Here is a 21,990-nt window from a genome sequence, read left to right on the forward strand (position 1 = left end):
AAAAATCTTTCGCTCTGAAAGATTAAAATGATACAGTTTTGACAAAAATACAATAAGTGTGACGTTTGTTTTCTTTGTGCTGCTTCTTTAATAGGCTGATGTGACGTCACCAGATGTATGCCAGATGTAGAATAATTATCTTACTGTAGTGACGATAATTCACCTTCTGTACGATGTACGGCCAATAATTCAAAAATCCCATAAAGTACGATAACCAAAACCCCTTCAATACACGGCTTTTAGCAAGAAAACAGGATACATGTGTATTGTCTTACTTGCTTAACAGCCAGGTAGGGGCGCTGTTTTTTTTAGTGGCAGTTTTTTCCCCCAGTACATCTGGCAACACATTGAGGTAAGATTTGACCCTCTTAGCTTTCCGTACCTTAGCAACAACGCACAAGACCTGTTATCGATTTTTCAACATTTAACTATTTTAAATATTTTGTGGCATTTAATGTCACACTTTGCCGTACGAGGGTATAATTTTGTATAAGATGGAAGACGATAATCGGCTTAAAAAGGTAAGTTTAAATCAAAAGCCACAATTCCCCCGGCGAAAAAAGAGGCTACGTTAGCATGAGGCAACTAGCTAGCAACAAACAACCCAAGTTACATACGTTGGACGTGCTGTGCTTTGTATTATATAACTTTTCTTTCTGAAAATTGTGAAGTAGCCGACGAATATGAATGCAGAGTATGAACGTTGTGTGCTTAATTACCTGTAATTAACAAAGCTCATAGCTACAATAGTGCTCCGAACGTTGATTAAAGTGCCCCTTCGGATTGAATTAGCATTAAGGAAATTGTGTTTCTGTGACACATATTCAACAATAATATGCTGAACGCCACCAAAACTATTAAATTGCTCGTATGGCGTATTGTAGCTTGAACCATCGATATAATCCACACTTTGGTACAAGTAAAAATGAGTTTTGCAGGACATCTATTGATACCATATGTATATTGTTTGATGTGCTTTTGTGATATTAAAATCATTCTCCCCTCCAAATATTAATGACAGCGTTAATTATTTTTGTTCAGAGATCCCTCGAAGATGATGAAGGTTCTGACTCCAATGGATCGGAGGATGATGATTATGTTCCTTACGTTCCAGTCAAAATCAGAAAACAACAAATGGTAAGTTGTTGGTGGCAATTGAATTGTCATGTGTGAAACAATCTATACCATTTGACTTGAAAGTTTGAAAAATCATACAATCGTACGTGTTGCCCAAACGGCAGGTTCAGAAGATGCTTCGCCTGCGTGGTAAAGCGGTGGATGAGGAGCACAGAGACAGCGGGGAGGAGCAGAGAGATGAGGATGAAGGGCTTGGTCCACGCTCCAATGTCAGTCTCCTGGACCAGCATCAGCACCTCAAGGAAAAAGCTGAAGGTTTCCATTTCAAGCATTTTGGACTTGTCTCTGTAACTATTATTATTATTATTATTATAATTTTGCGGTTTTGTTTTGCGTTAATAGCACGCAAAGAGTCAGCCAAAGAGAAGCAACTGAAAGAGGAAGAGAAGATTCTTGAAAGTGTCGCAGAAGGCAGAGGTAATCCTTCATGACTATAATGTGATCAATTCAAACACTTTGGTTCCCAATATCAAAAATCACATCAATTTCTCTCCCAGCTTTAATGTCTGTGAAGGAGATGGCCAAAGGTATCATATATGATGATCCAATTAAAACCAGGTAAGCTTTTTATCTGTAAAGTCTTAAGTAAATCAAACACAGATTATGCCCTTGCTACATTTCATGATTGTTTTTTGTAGCTGGAAGGCACCGCGTTATATCCTGAATATGCCCGAGACCAGAAATGAGCGTGTCAGGAAGAAGTTTCACATCCTGGTTGACGGAGACGGTATCCCTCCTCCAATCAAAAGCTTCAGAGAGATGAAGTTTCCACCAGGTTGGTTGGACTTCAATATGCTCGTCCACACACATTAATATTACTGTCTGCCATTCAAATCCATGTTGTTGTGTTTACAGCAATTCTAAAAGGTTTGAAGAAGAAAGGAATTGTACATCCAACACCGATTCAAATTCAAGGCATCCCAACAGTGTAAGTGAACTATGCACACCTTAGTGTTAACTGTATTTGAAATTCATTAAAGACAATCATCAATATGTTCAATATGTTGTAGCTGTAGTTTGGTTTTTTTTGCCCCATACAGTTTAACTATTAGCAAGTACGGTGGTTTGTATGATGCAAAGCAAGTGTACACAATCTCAAACTACAATAAAAAACACATTGTTGACTTGCTACCTCTCCAACAGTGTCAATCAAAACTGAGCTTTTTGCCACGCTTTCTTAACATGACTCTTCAATGTAGACCTCGATCGCTCAGGTAAATTTAATGACTGTGTTTGCAGTCTCTCAGGTCGGGACATGATCGGGATCGCCTTCACTGGCTCAGGCAAAACTTTGGTCTTCACGTTACCCATCATCATGTTTGCTCTGGAGCAGGAGAAGAGGCTGCCCTTCTTCAAGAGAGAGGGACCATATGGACTCATCATTTGTCCTTCGGTAAGGCATAGCCCAGGGGTGGGCAAACTTTTTGACTCGCGGGCCGCTTTGAGTTAACAAAATTGTCTCGGGGGGGCAGAATATATATTTAATACGCACTATTTTACGCTTATAATTCTGACAGTCCGCATTGAATTATTAGTCTAATTTTATCTGTAAAAGTGTCATACTATCAGCTGTCACTATCAGACCACAGCAAATTACGAAATAGAATTTTACAGTTTTGTTTTTTTCTGAATCAAACATCCGACTTGACTTATGTTGCCAGCTGTTGTATGTTAAAATTTGAAATAATTAGAAGCAGTTGATGTTTGCGAAATAATCACTAATAAATACAATAAAATCACTATAATGACAGTTACTATGGTACCCATTATGTCATTGTATGGTCATATCACCTCGTACTTCGGTACGTGACAAAAAAAACCTTACACCATATTAGGAAAGCAGGAAGTGATCAAATTATGTCATTGTAGAGTCACATCACTTCTGTACGAGGTACATTATTAAAAAAAAAACAACAAAAAAAAACTTTAAACTGTATTATGGAAAGCAGGAAGTGAACAAATGTAACAGTTACTTTTCAGTTCATTTTAATGGCTGATTCCACTACAAGAATGTTACCTGAAAAATATATATATTATATTTGTAACAATAAATGTATCTTTAGTTGTACCAGGAATTAAAGTGAATAGGCTTATTGTTTCAGTGACAGTATATGAATACTAATATGAACATACAGTAACCTCATATGTCACTAACTTCTTTTTTGCTAGGAGCACAAAAAACCTGTGTTAACATCTTTTAAGTCAACCGCTGAAAATATCATAGCAGGGTAGCTACATAGCTGACTTCCGTACACACACAATACACACTGTGTATTAATAACAGGATAAAAGCTCACTGGAAAATGTAAGTAAACTTGAGGCAAAATGTTATTTGCGTACATTTTCAATGTTAACTGAAAAACACACTGTAACCAAGGTTCCATTGCACATTTAGGAGGACAAAGGTAAAGGACATTATTGGCACATTATTCCCAGGCTTTCAAGGGCCACATCTAGCTGCCGGGGGCCTTGAGTTTGACATGTTTGATGTAGATAATGAATGGGACAATGTTTATATGGTGAAACCTCTCCCTTTCCCCCCCCACACAGCGAGAGCTCGCAAGACAGACACACGGCATCATAGAATATTACTCTAAATTGCTCGAGGAGGAGGGAGCCCCTCAGATGCGAACGGCTCTCTGCATTGGAGGGATGTCTGTCAAGGAGCAGATGGAGGTTGTGAAACAGTGAGTATAAAAAAAGTAGCACATTGTGTTTGATTCAGAACCCACAAGATTTATCAAGGTGTGGTTATTTTGTCATTGGGCGTAGTGGAATTTTTTGTCCACTCAATCAGACCGTGTATGTTTCTCTTCTTACAGTGGTGTGCACATGATGGTCGCCACCCCCGGGCGTCTCATGGACTTGTTACAGAAGAAGATGGTGAGTCTGGACATCTGTCGCTACCTAGCGTTGGATGAGGCTGACAGGATGATTGACATGGGCTTTGAGGAGGACATCAGGACCATTTTTTCCTATTTCAAGGTAAAGCCCTCTTATAGTATTGGCGTATTTACTTTACACAGTAAAATAATTTCAACTGTATAACAGTTTTTTGTACAAAAAATGAATTGTATGTTCTTCCTTCATCAAGGGTCAAAGGCAAACGTTGCTTTTCAGTGCAACCATGCCCAAGAAGATCCAGAATTTTGCCAAGAGTGCTCTGGTTAAACCCATCACAATTAACGTGGGTAGAGCAGGCGCTGCCAGCTTGGATGTTATTCAGGTATGTGCATCAGCGTCATGTCAGTTAATACTAATGCTACGTTCACACCGACGCCCAATTGATGGCGAATTAAATCGGCGAGCAAAGCTTAATGAAAGCGTAAAGACCGTAATACAGCGTAAGAAAGGTTTGAGCAATTCGGGACATTCGGCAAGAGCGGCAAAATTTTTTAAACTGTTTAAAAATTTGAGGCGATCTGTCACGAATTGCGTAAAGCGGGGAGAGCGTATTAAAGCTTATCAAAGCGTCACAAAGCTTATCAAAGTTTTGCTCAAAGCGTAGGAAAGCTTAACAGAGCTTGGTTCAAAGGATCAAAGGATCTGCTGCATCTTTATATATTGTAGCGTCGTCGCCGACGCTATGGAAATTACACGACTGCGATCGCTGACAAGCTTTTTATTGCACAACAATAATACTGGCTACTGTCGGCCGTAACCACGCCGTTGCAACCACCGCCAGCAACACAACAGTACTTCCTCCACCAGACACAAGAGCACAACGTCAACATGAAAACGTTAGGGTCGCTACAATATGCTCTGGATCAGAGGCGGGATGCAGTCGGGATCTCGAAATTTTCCATTGCGTAACAGAGCTTAGGAGATTGAGATTTTTTGAAAAATGACGCCGAATTCGTCGCCGATTCAAAGCGCGACATTCGGCGTCGGTGTGAACGTAGCATAAGGATCGACCGATACATCGGCCGGCCGATATGGCTGATATTTGCTTTTTTTCCTTGTATCGGTATCGGCCGATACGCGCGTGGGTTTACTCATGTATTTTTCCACCGCACACACGCACAGAGGGAATTGGAGCAGACGTGTCTGCTTATGAGGGGTCTTTAGCGTGCAAACAAACTTTAATGATGAGAGAAATGTTTTATATATCGTACTCTATATTGTGTCAGTGTGATGTGTTTTTGTGTGTGGAATATTTATTCCTTTTAAAGTTGATAATGCCGTTTAAATGTGTGTTTAAGAAAGCCGAATCCTACTGTGTTCAGTGTTTACATTTCAATATATATTTGTTTAAACATGAGACCTGTAATATTTGTTATAATGGTCATTTTTTCATGTAAATTGAGGGATCAAAAGCAATATCGGCCCAAGCAAAATCGGCCATTGGCTGAGGGTGATGGAAAAAAATCGGCATCGGCCCCAAAAAAAACATATCAGTCAATCCCTAGTTAATACTAAGCTACTAAAATAGAGTTGACTCTGATGCTTGTTTTGTTTGGTTGAATAGGAAGTGGAATACGTCAAAGAGGAGGCGAAGATGGTGTACCTGCTCGAGTGTCTGCAGAAAACGACGCCTCCTGTGAGTTCCATACTCAACTACATCAAGCTCTGACACACATACACAAAATGTATTCACACTTGTTAAATATGAATGACGTTATTTTTCTTGCAACAGGTTTTGATATTTGCTGAGAAAAAAGCTGATGTTGATGCCATCCATGAGTATTTGCTATTGAAAGGTGTGGAGGCTGTGGCTATCCATGGAGGAAAAGGTATCCACACCATTGTGCTCTCCCTGCAGTTTCTCACCTTCACCACTAGATATCAGTATTGTATTAGTCAGCAGTGCTTCCTGGGACTTGTGATCAATCTTTTTTTTTTTTGTTGACATGTTCAAGTTTCAATATCACGTGTTTTTTTTTTACTTTAGACCAAGAGGAAAGAACAAAAGCCATAGAAGCATTTAAAGAAGGAAAGAAAGACGTCCTAGTAGCCACAGACGTGGCCTCCAAGGGTTTGGATTTCCCAGCCATCCAGCATGTAGTCAACTATGACATGCCCGAGGAGATTGAAAACTATGGTGAGACTACAATGTGTGTTTATGATTTGCTTGGTTGCTTTCAAAGTAATGGTTTATCCGTGACACCACCACAGTATCTCAGTACACGAAAACATTGCTTAATTCGTTAACTAGTTGGGATATAACCTAACTCAATCATTTTGGTAGGCCCCTATTTTGTTGCTCTCGTGAGATAGACCGAAAAAATGTGCACAAAACCGCCACAATCCAAAATCTAATCTTGCCTAAAGATTTGAGTTTGTTATTGCTACAAAGCAGGCATCAACTCAATCTTATCTTCTATTTTATTATCTGGTAAGTGTAATAACCAGATGTCCCAATACTTTTGTCCTTATGGAACAGGGGTCCAAGCCATCTATAATATGCAAAAATGTGATACGACAATGCAGCTTTGTAGGTCTGTGATTCTAATAGTGTTTAGGCCAGCAGAGGAGGCCTTGCTGGCCCTGACTCCGCACCACTGTGGTATTTGTAGTATGGTTTATTTGTTTCATGGCATTATTCAAAATAATAAGAAAAAATATATCGGGATATATAATATATATATCGGCGGCACGGCGGTCTAGTGGTTAGCGCGCAGACCTCACAGCTAGGAGACCAGGGTTCAATTCCACCCTCGGCCATCTCTGTGTGGAGTTTGCATGTTCTCCCCGTGCATGCGTGGGTTTTCTCCGGGTACTCCAGTTTCCTCCCACATTCCAAAAACATGCTAGGTTAATTAGCGACTCCGAATTGTCGGAATTGTAGGAATGTGAGTGTGAATGGTTGTTTGTCTATGTGCCCTACATAATGTTGAGTCGCTGTGTGATGAATTTAGTGTTGTCAGTAATATGACACCATGAGTCAGACGATTATGTTGGTACATGTACAGGGTGTACCCCGCCTGTCTATATGTGCCCTGTGATTGGCTGGCGCCCAAAGACAGCTGGGATAGGCTCCAGCACCCTCCGCAACCCTCGTGAGGAAAAAGCGGTAGAAAATGAATGAATATCAGGATATTAAATGCATATTTTGTAGTCCAGTCACTGTTAAAGTTACATTTTCAGCGTCTACTTTTGTTTTTCTGGAGTTGACAGCCCTATTTTTGTTTAAATGCCCGTCATATTCTACTTCTGCTTCATTGTGACTCATCCGCCAGCCTGTTGCCCCCTGCTGAGCAGAGCAAGTACTGTGTGAAAGAGCACTTAATGTAGGATAAGTGGCACAGAAAAATATGGCTGAATCTGCATGCCAAATAAAAAGCTTTGGTTGTCGCGTTGTGACTCGCTAGGTGCCTAACGAGGGACACTGTAATTGTGTATTCTGACCACTTCCTGTTGGTGTTTGGTGAATGATTATTGGCTTTATGTGAAAGCAAACCATGATTTATGTCCTAAATATGGAGAAAAAAAAATCCATATTTCTTGAAGTAACCTCCAGGAGAAATCACGTAAGATTGAAGAGGGTTTTAAATATTCAGCAAAAGTGAAAAATGTACATCATTTTCCAGCTATATCATAATTCATCTCAGCAGAGCCTGTCTGGCAGCCATGAAGCAGCTTATAAATAACATGAAAGGGATCCAAAATGTCAATTTACAACTTGCCAGGACTTGGCATATATACAGTGTGTGTATATATATATATTTTTTTTTACAATCAATTATCAGAGCTAAAATTGGATTGTTACCTTGCAATTGTCATCTACTTCCTGAAATGTTTGGGCTTTTAATTCATGATCTGAATGTAACCTTAAACTATTTTTGTTTTGTTTCAGTCCACAGAATTGGAAGGACAGGACGATCTGGTCAGACTGGTATCGCTACAACATTCATCAATAAAGGCTGTGGTAAGGAATGGCGCCAATAATAATAATAATAATAATTTAAAAAAACATCAAGATATTTGATAGACTGGCCAGATTTAGAGTTTTTAAAGAACAATTTGATTTGGTGTTTTTCAACTAGAAATGATACAAGAAATTAGCAAAAGACTGTGAGACATTGTTGTAGGTAGGCATGGGCTGGTTTCAACTCTGCTCCGATGCGTTGAAACCACAGGCGTGTGCCGAGTTGCCGAAACTTGGGTCTGGTACTGGTAGCTGTTGTCGGTCGACATACTGTATTACTCGCATCGAGGGTCACCATATGTGGAAATATGATTCAGAACAAGGAGGTATAAGTGGTATAAACAAGCACCAACCACGTAACAATTTCTCTGATGTTAACAACAATCGCATGACCCGGAAGCGGAAGTTCATGGAAAAATATGATCTGCACATTCACCACTATGGTAACATTACAAGTTTTTAGGAATTATCGATGTGGTGACCACTTGATTGCATTTATGGAGTGATTTGAGTTGCGGGATTAGCCACAGTAGACTGCATTGTATCTGCATTTTATTAATTATTCAGACAGAATTCATTCATTTTTTGCTATATGTTTTAAATACTTATATTCCACTTTGATTGTTCTATTAAATCGATCCGTTTAAATTGAAATTTTATATTTTGACTTTATGTTTTTTGTCCTGTAAAAAACGTGATATTTTTGCCTAAGGTCATCATTCAAAATGGATTGATTTTGACTATTATAATTTTCTGGCTTATGTTTTGTTGTTTGACGTATGTTGACTGGACTGATACTCCTGTGTTTCTTGAAATAGTAAAAAAAAAAAAAAAGTTACTTTACTGCCCTTTACTGTCTAGCACATATAAGAATGTCTTATTGTTAGTAATATAACTTCACCCAATCAACAAATAAAAAGTAATAATTTTGAGCGTATCTATATATAGTTATCACATTATTGGATAATGATATGTGTTTTTTCCTCACAGATGAGTCTGTGTTGATGGATCTGAAGGCCCTCCTCATTGAAGCCAAGCAAAAAGTCCCTCCAGTTCTCCAAGTCCTCCAATCAGGAGACGAAACCATGCTGGATATTGGAGGTGAGGCATTCATAGCCATTTTGGTCTGTTTGCCTATGCTTGTCTTAACATATAATAACTCATGTGTCTTCTCAGGGGAGAGGGGCTGCACGTTTTGTGGTGGTCTCGGTCATCGTATTACTGATTGCCCCAAGTTGGAGGCCATGCAGACCAAGCAGGTCACCAACATCGGGAGGAAAGACTACCTGGCTCATAGCTCCATGGATTTCTAAGTGTCTTTTTGAAAGGAAAGATTATCCACCAGTTACTTACTTCTTTGTGTGTATACCTGTATCAGTCAATCCAGGAAGTAGATACTCCCATTCTAATGTAATCAACAACTGCAAACCTTTGTAACATTTTTTTTCTACTGATTGTAAATAAATGTACTGTATATTTTCTGGAAAACCATATGTCATCTTCTCTCCTGCAGCAGTTCTGCAGCTGATCAACCAAGAAGTCAATACACGTCATTTAAATATCGCTTTAGGGCATCGACCATCAAACCAGAGTTAAAGCACACAAGTACAGATGTCATCTGCAACAAAGGAGTGGCGTACACTTTGGAAGGTCAACTTTGGAATAAGTATGTTATTTTGAAAATCTATCAATCTAGCTAGAGCCGTCTAAAGTTCATTTTAAGATGAGCTATTGTGTACCACAATGCTAACCTTCAGAAAGCATAAATGCTTTCTAACATACAAATGTATAATAAATTAAGTCATTTATGATTTTTTTTTTGTTTGACTACTAGGTAGACACTTCATTATACACTTTTGAAAATTGTATTTGTTTTATAAACTTTGCTCTTTAGAAGTTCTTCAATTTTACTTGCCTTTTTTATTGATACATTACGTGAAATATTAATTGCTTGTATATTTACTCCGCCGGCATGCTACAATTTTTTATCATAAGTTGTGTGTATATAGACATATCTTTACAAATCTATATAACCGACATTGCTTTGATTTGATTGGTTCTGTCAGCAAGATATTGGGCTCTAATTTCGTAGACCAGGTGAAGGCGTGACGCACCTGCCCTTTATTTGCACAGTGTTGCAGTGGACCAAATTACCGCTCCGTGAGCTCTGCGCCACCTTTCCTCTGCGCCACGAAATTAGAGTCCATTGTGTCCATTATTGTGGTTATCATTTGCAGGGGTGCCTCAAGCTGAAAAGGGCTGGTCCTAGTACATGGACTCTTGTCACTAAAGGTAATTAAATATAATCCATGCAATTGAACATAATTTGTACAGTATTTTGGTGTCAGTAGATGCCGGTTTTTGTGGGGGTTAACTCGCGGGACCACCATTGAATACCAAAAATAACGAGACTCCCATAAACGTGTTTATCTTTGACACATGGATTGCTGCCCCTCCATGTCTAAAAACCTCTTGCTAGCTTGATGTTGATGTTGGCTGGGGATTTCAGATCAACATTTGCAATCAAAGTGTTCCCCTCCATATCTAAAAATCTCTTGCTAGCTTGATGTTGATGTTCGCTGGGGATTTCAGATCAACATTTGCAATCAAAGTGTTCCCCTCCATATCTAAAAAATATCTTGCTAGCTTGATGTTGATGTTTGCTGGGGATTTCAGATCAACATTTGCAATCAAAGTGTTCCCCTCCATATCTAAAAATCTCTTGCTAGCTTGATGTTGATGTTCGCTGGGGATTTCAGATCAACATTTGCAATCAAAGTGTTCCCCTCCATATCTAAAAACCTCTTGCTAGCTTGATGTTGATGTTCGCTGGGGATTTCAGATCAACATTTGCAATAAGTGTTTTATTGGTAATTATTAGATCACTAATGAACTACCAAGCATAGTGCAAAATTGCAACACTGTACGACAAACCAATAGTACGCATTACCTGCATTGTCACATATTTAAAAATTGTTAGAAAAAAATATTGATGCTGATCCACCATATAATATCTGAAAAGTGTCTTGTGTAATTGGCTTGTTCTGAATACATTATATTCCCATTTCACACATGCATAGAAACATGCTGCTAGCTACCCCAGTACCAGTATGTTGCCAGTACTGTACGTTGCCAGTACTGCACCCACAATCAATGATACACTAGATAGCACATTGAGGAAGCTCCAACTCCTGACATGTCACTTCTCCAATTCTTTTGCTTGCACAAGCTCTGCACTTTCTTACATCTTGCCTCTTTAAAGCCATAAAATTGTGATAAGATGGCGGTGTACTCTAAGTGATATTTACCATGCCACTGTGTTTACAGAAGGATCCTGGTGAATCACACAGAGGAGGGGGTTTCGTCAGAGGACATGGCTTGAGCTGTGAAAGTTGACGTGGCTAACTGGTAAGAGTTTTAATTAGAGCAGATTAATCACTGAGTGGGTACAAAATCATCACTGGTTTTATGGTAATGAAATATTGTGATTTGACAGGGTTTACATTTCTTATTTTGTTAACAGTTCACAAAATATCAATATAAAGTCATAGGAACGCACACAGGTGGGTATGTATACAGTTCTACACCACGGCTAACTCAATAATAAACATGTTGCTACATTGTCGGTGTCAATCAAAAGTGCTCATTATTTTTGTTGTCTTAGTATCATTAGATTCTGTAGGTGTATCTAATTATAGTAGAGTGTATTCTGTATTTTTTTTTGGAGGAAACAACCAGAAGCAAAACTGGCAGCTTGGTCTAAAAACAACAACAACAAAAAAAAAACTGCATTATAAATTCAGCAGAAATCAGCAGAAATATTTGAGCAGCGGCTAGAGCCACTAATTTATTCAGAGCAGGTTTCTACACATCTATTTATTTTCTTTCCTAATGGATTACACGTCAGCGAGAAAATACAGACACATGAGGTAATTTGTTGAATGCAAGCAATTTTAAATGAGCCTTGCCTCAAAATGAGAGAGTGCATTTATACTGTTTTTGCTGACGCATTTGTGTTTTGACCTCAGAGGGCATACCGCTCATGAGAAATTAATATAAAACGAGATTACAAGTTAAGCACACTTCACAAACCACAATGTTACCCACAAAACTTTGTGTTAAGGACAGTATAACAATATTACAGTCATAATATGATGGGAAATATCTGACTATTGGATTTGTACTCTGTAGCATCCTTTCTTTTTTTGCAGAATTATACAAATGTCACCATAAAGCTAATATATACGTTTGTACAATAAATAAATAATAATAAGTGTATGAGGCATATTGAAGGCAGTGTTATGGAGCTGAATCTAATAATTACAAGTTACTTTTATTGCAAATGTTGATCCAAAAACGTGTGAGAATTCTGACTTCAAGCTAGCGGTAGGACGTTATTTTTCATTCATTCATTTTCTACCGCTCTTCCTCACGAGGGTCGCGGGGGGTGCTGGAGCCCATCCCAGCCGTCCTCGGGCGTAAGGCGGGGTACACCCTAGACTGGTGGCCAGCCAATCACAGGGCACATATAGACAAACAACCATTCACACTCACATTCATACCTATGGACAATTTGGAGTCGCCAATTAACCTAGCATGTTTTTGGAATGTGGGAGGAAACCGGAGTACCCGGAGAAAACCCACGCATGCACGGGGAGAGCATGCAAACTCCACACAGAGATGCCCGAGGGTGGGATTGAACCCTGGTCTCCTAGCTGTGAGGTCTGCACGCTAACCCCTAGACCACCGTGCCGCCCATAAATAAATAATAATAAAAATTAAAATAAAGTTTAAAAAATAAACAAACACAGAACTTAAATTATATTAGGAAAGCAGGAAGTGAACAAATATAACAGTTACTGATTATAAAAGTACCACATGGAGGGGTAGGATTCAATAAGCTTTGCTTCTTCCTACTCCTTTTGGACATGTGGAACTGTGAACTGATTATGTGATGCACTCAATTGTAATCTGATGCATGTTCAAATGAAATAAAACCATTACCACATAATATCAAACAGTCAATTATAACAATGCCTGCAGGCCCATTGGTGCCAAAGGAGAAGAAGACATGTCACACCTACAGGATATGTCCACAATGATAAAGAATTTAATAGTTTCCATGCGGATTAATGCTGCTACTAAAACATTTACTGCGGCAGTTATTACTTAAGTATATACATATTTACAGATTGGGTGCGTTGTCTAGTATAGTACATTGTACAACAATGCTGATTTGAGGGAGGCATGTATTTGTTTATTTCTGGGAAGTGAAGGTTTCCTTTTGATGCAATAGTAACTCAAACTCTAATAAAAAATTCCTGTATTCACCAGTAGGATTTTCCTTTTTACAGTTTGGGAACAGGATTGTATCTTTTTGCACAGTCTCCATGGTGACCAATCGTAGCCCTATGTGTTACATTTATGTACACTATACCAGTGATTTTCAACCACTGTGCCGCGGCACACTAGTGTACCTTGAGAAACCGTCAGGTGTGCCGTGAGAAATTATCCAATATCACTTTTTATAATTAACATTTATTAATCATCATTTGGGGGCGGCACGGTGGTCTAGGGGTTAGCGCACAGACCTCACAGCTAGGAGACCAGGGTTCAATTCCACAGGCATCTCTGTGTGGAGTTTGCATGTTCTCCCCGTGCATGCGTGGGTTTTCTCCGGGTACTCCGGTTTCCTCCCACATTCCAAAAACATGCTAGGTTAATTAGCGACTCCAAATTGTCCATAGGTATGAATGTGAGTGTGAATGGTTGTTTGTCTATATGTGCCCTGTGATTGGCTGGCGACCAGTCTAGGGTGTACCCCGCCTTACGCCCGAAGACAGCTGGGATAGGCTCCAGCACCCCCCGCGACCCTCGTGAGGAAAAGCGGAAGAAAATGAATGAATGAATGAATAATCATCATTTGCAAATATTATGTCAATAGCCATTATGTCAATAGTATACATGGACCCAAATATTCCAATTGCATTTGGTTTATTTGCTCAAACGGAAAGAATTGAACAGGGATGGAATATTCCTTTAACCCAGGGGTCTCAAACTCGCGGCCCGCGGGCCAAATGCGGCCCGCAAGACATTTTGTAACATTTTTGGTTAGTGATTTTTAAGGTTTTTCCAATGTAAAAAAAACGTGCCGTGGCTCAATAAAGGTTGAAAAACACTGCACTATACCATTCATTCATTTTCATTCATTTTCTACCGCTTTTCCTCATGAGGGTCGCGGGGGGTGCTGGAGCCTATCCCAGCTGTCTTTGGGCGAGAGGCGGGGTACACCCTGGACTGGTCGCCAGCCAATCACAGGGCACATGTAGACAAACAACCATTCACACTCATACCTACGGACAATTTGGAGTCGCCAATTAACCTAGCATGTTTTTGGAATGTGGGAGGAGTACCCGGAGAAAACCCACGCATGCACGGGGAGAACATGCAAACTCCACACAGAGATGCCCGAGGGTGGGATTGAACCCTGGTCTCCTAGCTGTGAGGTCTGCGCGCTAACCCCTAGACCACCGTGCCGCCCTGCACTATACCACTGAAGGCTAAAAGCAAACTCAGTATGCATGGATGCATGACTCTCTGGAAGAAAATAGACACATTGTGACATTAAACTACACCTTTAAAAGGATGTGTATTAATACAAGAGTGAAGTGTGACAAGGAAATGTTCATCTTCCTGTCCGGTGCTCCCTGTAAATCTTCTCAGGCTATACATCTAGTAAAATAGTTCCTGTGTCCAGCCAGCTTCTACAGCTCCCAGAAGGTCATTATATTCACCATATTCCTCTCCTGCTACCAATCACACACATCCCACCTGTTGATGCTGTGATACCATCATTGAGCGTGCATGTCCACTGCTTTAATGATGTCTCTGTAGTATCTGCAGATTCTCAGATTCTTCTTGTTAAGGCAAACAGAAAAATGGCTGTGGAGGTTACGACAAGCCAGGCTTTCCCCATGAGTCTGGATCATATCACAGATGACATCCTTTGTAATGACTCTGAAGCCACGCTGCCTGTAATTAAAAAAAACGGTCAGCAGCCTACACCTCAGATGAAGGATTCAGTGTGTTTGAGTTCCAATTTGAACCCCTGATCCAAGCCTCTACTATAGTATGTAACCCCATCTTACTCAGGGAATGACATAAAGGAGGAGGAGGCAGCTCCTCAGAGACTGCTGCCAATTTGACAAGCTGGCAGAAAACACTTCCAAGGACCTGGAAAAGTTCCAAGTACCCTTCTCCTTCAGAGAGGACATTGCCAATTGTTCTCATTAAAGAGCAGCTTTAAGTGTGATAGATACCATGCAGCATCATTAGCTTTAGTATAGAGTCTGTCGCTTTATTAACTGGCTGTTAAAGCTTTACTTCTTATAGGATGCATGCATGCATGCATGCTTGGCTTGAGTAGGTGTTATTTGACCTTATTTAGCTACATTATCTCTCACTATGATGCACTATATCTACGCTACTACAAACATGTTGCCACGTTGTTGTCTATACAAAACACTGTGTTTTGTACCAGACAATGATTATATAACAAAATAAAGTCAAATATATACACTATTTGCTTTCATAATATATTGTAGTTCCCTGTTGTGGTGACTTAAACTATAGTACATTTCCCCCTCAATACACCAGCTATTATTTTGCTTTTATTGCACTCAAAAAAAATAAATGTTTAGCCTCAACAAAAAAAAAATCAACGCAACAGTTTCCATTCGTCTTTCTTAGTTATGACAACTTAATTTGAAATTGCTTTGAACCAACAAACAATATTGCATTGCACGAATTAGCTTTTCCTCTTCACTCAAAGCTTATCTTAAGTAATGTTTTTTTATTATTAAGTTTAATTATTTTTTTATTTTTGTATTTTATTATTTTTTTATAAAATTTATATTTATTTTTTATATTTATTTTATACATATATATATACATATAAATATATAAATATATTTATATATATATATATATTTATAAATAAAATTTATAAAAAATAATTAATTTAATTATTAATAATTATTAAGTAATGCTTACTCAATAATTGTTGTCATAGGGCCAAGTTTTGTAACTCAAAAAAATATGTTTTATTCAAAGTAGCTTAATTTGTTGTCTAGTTAATTATAATAACAATGCACACAGCTTTTTAAGTAGCAGTAACTATATACTATATATATATATATATATATATATATATATATATATATATATATATATATATATATATATATATATATATATATATATATATATGAGATATGTTAAGAGAAACTAAGCTAATTTTATTAAGTCATGGCAACTTGAATTTTGTTTTAAGTTTACCAACAATAAAATTTTAGTATATGACATGCTAAATTAAATTCATGTAATAGCCAACATTATTATTTGAACATAACTCAAAAAAATAAAGTTAGCAACTTAGAAAGTTCATCTAAATCAATTAATTACATTTTTTTTACATTGCATTTATGTATTAAACCAAGTGGTGTCAACAGATACCCTGAATTACTTTTTAGAGTGTGCAACATAACCACCATAAATCAAAAATATGTGGACACCATATAAAGCATGCAAAGTGTACATACACAAAATATCTTAGTAGTCTCTTTATTGCTGTAAAAACCTTAATAAATTCCGTATATATACATAAATATACCAAAATAAGGTTCCCCCAAGATGTATAAAAAAGTTAACTATTGACATTATTGACGGTTCAGTTCATGTAAAGTGCAAAAAGGGTCTCTTTTATATATTCTAGAACCACATCTAATCTAAAGTATGATATATATATACCATACTGTAAGCTAAAGCTGTAATAGTTGTCTCCTACTGTACTTCCGGTGTGATTAAATTAATTTTAACGTTTCCCACTGTGACTTTCCTCCACGTCACTGAGAGGAGAAGATTCCCCATCACTGCTGTGGCAAGAAGTGCTTTTATTCAGATCAGATTTAGGCCCCAGTATGATGAGGTGGGAAGAGGGAGGGTCCCGTCGTGGGTTCTGGTCCGGGATGAGAGTGTGAATGAGGTTCTTCCTGGTGGTTTTGTCCGTGGAAGCTGCATGAGAGTTTCTGTGTTCCTGGTGCACCACTCCAGCCAGAAGCTCCGACAGCTCCGTGATGTAAATCTGCGCCATTTGGAGTGTGTCATACTTGGAGAGCTTCTTCTCGTTCTCCAAAGAAGGAATGACACTCCTTAGTTCATCGAAGGCTTTGTTGAGGCCGTGCATCCTTCTTCTCTCCCGTGCGTTCGCTGCCACCCGTCGGTGTCTCTGGGGGCCGCAGTGCGCCGTCGTCTCGCTCGCTTCCTCTCTACCGGCCTCGGGGATCCCTGTGGCGGATGCAGCGTCTGGCATCTCTGGCACAAGGTGCTCCACCAGCGGGGGGTTCGCGTCTCGCATCGCAAAGACGCGCAGGGAATTGGGACAGATCCAACTTTTTGCAGCCACGTTATTATTTTGCGTGAAGTCCTCAACATACTGTGGCCAGTTTGGAAGCTCTGTTTTGGTGCTCATCTTGCCCGCTTGGCTCACAAGTACTTTGCACTGAAAGAGCCATGCAACATTTTATATAAGTCCCCCCCCCCCCCCTCCTCCTCCCTCTTTTAACACCCCTGTCACTGCCCTCACTCTTTGACAGGTCTGCTGCAGCCAAACACCCCCCCCCCCTCTCTGAAACGAGACAAAGCTCATCCTTTTCTTACACCTATTGTGCATTGTAACTCAATCATGACCTTATTATTAACTTCACACAGAAGCTTGGCATGGGTATTAATCATTTAAGACAGGGGTGTCAAACATACGGCCCGCGGGCCGGAACCGGCCCCCAAGGAGGTTCGATCAGGCCCGCAGGATAATTTGAAAGTGGGAAAAAATGCATAAAAGACATGGAATTAATATTTTTAATATGCTGCAATTCATGGATTATCCGCTAAGGGGCGCACTCTTTCCATCAGAGTAGAAGACAAGCCGCATCACTGAGACAGACTGAAAACAGCAGACGGTATCAATGCGCCATAATTTTAATGGTCCGGCCCACTTGACATCTCCCTAGGCCGTATGTGGCCCACGATGCGAAATGAGTTTGACACCCCTGATTTAAGAGCTTAGACCAGGGGTGGGCAAACTTTTTGACTCGCGGGCCGCTTTGAGTTAACAAAATTGTCTCGGGGGGGGGGGGGGCAGAATATATATTTAATACGCACTATTTTACGCTTATAATTCAGACAGTCCGCATTGAATTATTAGTCTAATTTTATCTGTAAAAGTGTCGTACTATCAGTTGTATGTTCTCATGTCACTTTTTTCAGGAGCTTTAAACATCACAGCAAATTCCGAAATTGAATTTTACAGTTTTTTTTCTGAATCATACATCCGACTTGACTTATGTTGCCAGCTGTTGTATGTTAAAATTTGAAATATTTAGAAGCAGTTGATGTTTGCTAAATAATCACTAATAAATACAATAAATCACTATATTGACAGTTACTATGGTACCCATTACGTCATTGTATGGTCATATCACCTGTACTTCGGTACGTGACAAAAAAAACTAAAAAAAAAAACCTTAAACCATATTAGGAAAGCAGGAAGTGATCAAATTATTATGTCATTGTAGGGTCACATCACCTCGTACTTCGGTACGAGGTACATTATTAAAAAAAAAAACTGTATTATGGAAAGCAGGAAGTGAACAAATGTAACAGTTACTGATTGTAAAAGTACCAGATGGAGGGGTAGGATTTAATAAGCTTTGCTTCTTCCTACTCCTTTTGGACATGTGGAACTGTGAACTGATTATGTGATGCATTCAATTGTAATCTGATGCATGGTCAAATGAAATAAAACCATGACCATTACTATAGAAAGCAACTGGCAGGCCGGATTCAACCGCTTAGTGGGCCGCATGTGGCCCCCGGGCCGTAGTTTGCCCACCCCTGGCTTAGACAGAAGATGACTGATCACTCCCTTTAAACAACTACACAAAAATACTACAACATTTCAGCTTGAATTTTTGCAATATTTGAACATAATCCGACACGCATACATACATGTGTATGTTATGGTAGTTCGTGGAAAGCGGATTCGGATTCATTTCTCATGGACTTGTTAATTGACCTTAGTGGGGATAAGGTGAGTTTGTTCTCAAACAAATTGTAAACATTATTTGCAGAAGAATAATAAAAGGACCAGGTGGAAGGCAAGGGCCTGAGAGACACACCTGTCTATGGCAGAGCCAAGGTAACTGATAAGTTGTCTTCTCAAAGCCATTTATGAATCGTTTAAAAAGCCATAGCATCACATTTATATCTATGATTTTTCTACTTAGAATGCACAACGTTGAGATGCAGTGTAGTTGTTGATGGTTGCTTTATGTATGTAGCAGAATTATGCACAGAACACACAATTATTTTCATCCACTTTTTGTACCGAGCAAGAACTCATTATATTTTGGTGCAAATCTGGATACATGTCCAGTGGAAACTGCCATGGAACGTGTGCTAATCCCTACCCCAGAATGCAAATGAAGTTAATGTACTTTTCCGTTGTCCTCAATGAATCAAAAATGGTTTGGTCCTGTTGTGATCCATCAACCAGTGAGTATCTCAATTATTGGTAAACAAACACAAATATCATATGAACCTGTCATTTTGACAAGCATCTTATACAGTAAACCTCGGATATATCGGATTCAATTGTTCCCACTGGTTTTGTCCGATATAAGCGAAATCTGTTACATGCGTATACTGGAAAATGTCTGTTTTACGCATATATCGGATTTATATCCGGTATATGCGTAAATCGGATTTTATCCGTTATAAAAAGGCACTTCCTTGACTATGTTTCCAATGTACCTGGACGCGCAGGCAACGCTGCAAACGCTGCAAATGACGTCGTATAGCGGCCTGTCACGATTCGGCGAATCGGAGCGCCACGATGCGGCCATCCGATATATGCGAGGGAAATTTAATGGAAATGCATTGGAACTGGACTGGAGATTTTGTCCGAAATAGGCGAAATCCGTTATAAAAAATCCGATATATGCAGTGAATTTTTATTGGAAATGCATTACAGAAAAATCGGTTCTTTTTTATCTGTCCGTTGTGAGCGAATTTCCGATATATCCGAGTCCGATATATCCGAGGTTTACTGTATTATCATTCACAAGTGGTGAGTACTTTAAATTTTATACTTTAAATATGTTTAATAAGTGTATGAGGCATATTGAAGGCAGTGTTCTGGAGCTGGATCTAATAATTACAAGTTACTTTTATTGCAAATGTTGATCCAAAAACGTGTGAGAATTCTGACTTCAAGCTAGCGGTAGGACGTTATTTTTCATTCATTCATTTTCTACCACTTTTCCTCACGAGGGTCGCGGGGGGTGCTGGAGCTTATCCCAGCTGTCTTTGGGCAAGAGGCGGGGTACACCCTGGACTGGTCGCCAGCCAATCACAGGGCACATATAGACAAACAACCATTCACACTCACATTCGCAAATTAACCTAGCATATTTTTGGAATATGGGAGGAAACTGGAGTCTACTGAATTTAAGTGAGCAAAATTATTTTGGATATAATCAGTGTAAGGCGGCACAGCAGTCTAGTGGTTAGTGCGCAGACCTCACAGCTAAGAGACCAGAGTTCAATTCCACCCTCGGCCGTCTCTGTGTGGAGTTTCCATGTTCTCCCCGTGCATGCGTGAGTTATTTAGAAGCATTTTTCTTATTATATTTGTATCATTATTTTATACTTGCTGTAAAATAATTATTTTTCTAGATCGATTGGTTTGCCATCCCGTGCATGTGTGGGTTTTCTCCGGGTACTCCGGTTTCCTCCCACATTCCAAAAACATGCTAGGTTAATTGGCGACTCCAAATTGTCCATAGGTATGAATGTGAGTGTGAATGGTTGTTTGTCTATATGTGCCCTACATAATGTTGAGTCGCTGTGTGATGAATTTAGTGTTGTTGTCAGTAATATGACACCATGAGTCAGACGATTATGTTGTTACATGTACAGGGCGTACCCCGCCTCACGCCTGAAGACAGCTGGGATAGGCTCCAGCACCCACCCAGAAATAAATGAATAATCAGTGTAAAAAAAAAAAACCTAAACCTATGGACAATTTGGAGTCACCAATTAACCTAGCATGTTTTTGGAATGTGGGAGGAAACCGGAGTACCCGGAGAAAACCCAATTTTCCAATATTTTTGTTCTTGGAGTCAGAATGGACTGCCCACCCCCCCCCCCCCCCGCCCCCCACTCCACAATCACAAATATTACTGTCTCAACATCTTACATCCAACAACAAATCAGATGAGCCACAATGGAAGTCTTTGCTCCACTGCTTATGATAAATAAACAAAGCCCAGATAATTGAGGCAACATATTCAATGCCGAGGCTCGTGTGCCTATCATCTGCTGTCCCCTGGCACCCCACACAAGACTCACACCTCGGTCAGAAGCCGAATCGTCCACATCTCCCATATGCCACTCGCAGTGACTACTCTGCTTCCACGCCGATGCCTTGCGCTGTGACACAACAGCTAATGCCTCATTAGGTCATCAATTAGAGGAGAGCAACCTCCTCAACACATTTAGAAACGAATCAACGATGCAGACTTTAACAAATTAAGCATCTCTCTTTTCTTTTTTTTGCTGTTTGCGTGGCAAGCATGACCGAGCACAAGCAAAGAAAATCACTGTGACCTGCCTCGCCGCCAGCAGTTTAATGAGGCCTGGTCTTAGTTGAATAAATCGGCACGCTCCATCCTGGGGTGTCCATTCAGTTTTTGGGCTGCATGAATATTTCATTCCTTCAGCCCCACTGGCAGAGCAACAGCCTGCAACCCTGCGCACTGCCTTTTGGAAAAAAAAAAAATGCAGCCTCACTTCCCATCTGGTGCGGGGCTGAGCAGGGGAGGTGTAAGGAACATTTCGAAGGTCAACGCCTTGTGACCCCCTGCAGG

General features: G+C 39.7%; 2 protein-coding genes across 2 annotated transcripts; one reads left to right on the top strand and one right to left on the bottom strand.

Moving 5' to 3' along the window:
• The first annotated feature begins 374 nt into the window (after nt 1-374).
• Nucleotides 375-9,586, top strand: ddx41 (DEAD (Asp-Glu-Ala-Asp) box polypeptide 41). The gene is made up of 17 exons (XM_058063403.1): nt 375-521; nt 1,042-1,137; nt 1,242-1,392; nt 1,480-1,554; nt 1,635-1,695; nt 1,776-1,912; nt 1,993-2,065; nt 2,377-2,530; nt 3,688-3,824; nt 3,960-4,122; nt 4,232-4,363; nt 5,606-5,677; nt 5,774-5,870; nt 6,029-6,178; nt 7,934-8,005; nt 8,996-9,106; nt 9,182-9,586. Exons 1-17 carry the CDS (start codon nt 495-497, stop codon nt 9,316-9,318), a joined length of 1,845 nt encoding a protein of 614 aa, XP_057919386.1. The 5' UTR covers nt 375-494; the 3' UTR covers nt 9,319-9,586.
• Nucleotides 9,587-16,877: 7,291 nt separating this feature from the next.
• On the bottom strand, nt 16,878-17,534 carry atoh1b (atonal bHLH transcription factor 1b). The gene has a single exon (XM_058063714.1). It carries the CDS (start codon nt 17,532-17,534, stop codon nt 16,878-16,880), a length of 657 nt encoding a protein of 218 aa, XP_057919697.1.
• Nucleotides 17,535-21,990: the final 4,456 nt, after the last annotated feature.

Source organism: Doryrhamphus excisus, chromosome 23 (assembly GCF_030265055.1).
Source record: "Doryrhamphus excisus isolate RoL2022-K1 chromosome 23, RoL_Dexc_1.0, whole genome shotgun sequence".
NCBI lineage: Eukaryota > Metazoa > Chordata > Actinopteri > Syngnathiformes > Syngnathidae > Doryrhamphus > Doryrhamphus excisus.

Bases quoted from the DNA above. Each gene is read 5' to 3' on its own strand.
- ddx41 (XM_058063403.1), top strand. From the start codon at position 495: ATGGAAGACGATAATCGGCTTAAAAAG. The intron at 1,696-1,775 runs GTAAGCTTTTTA...TGTTTTTTGTAG, and splicing joins GATGATCCAATTAAAACCAG to CTGGAAGGCACCGCGTTATA. The intron at 4,364-5,605 runs GTATGTGCATCA...TTGGTTGAATAG, and splicing joins CCAGCTTGGATGTTATTCAG to GAAGTGGAATACGTCAAAGA.
- atoh1b (XM_058063714.1), bottom strand. From the start codon at position 17,534: ATGAGCACCAAAACAGAGCTTCCAAACTGGCCACAGTATGTTGAGGAC.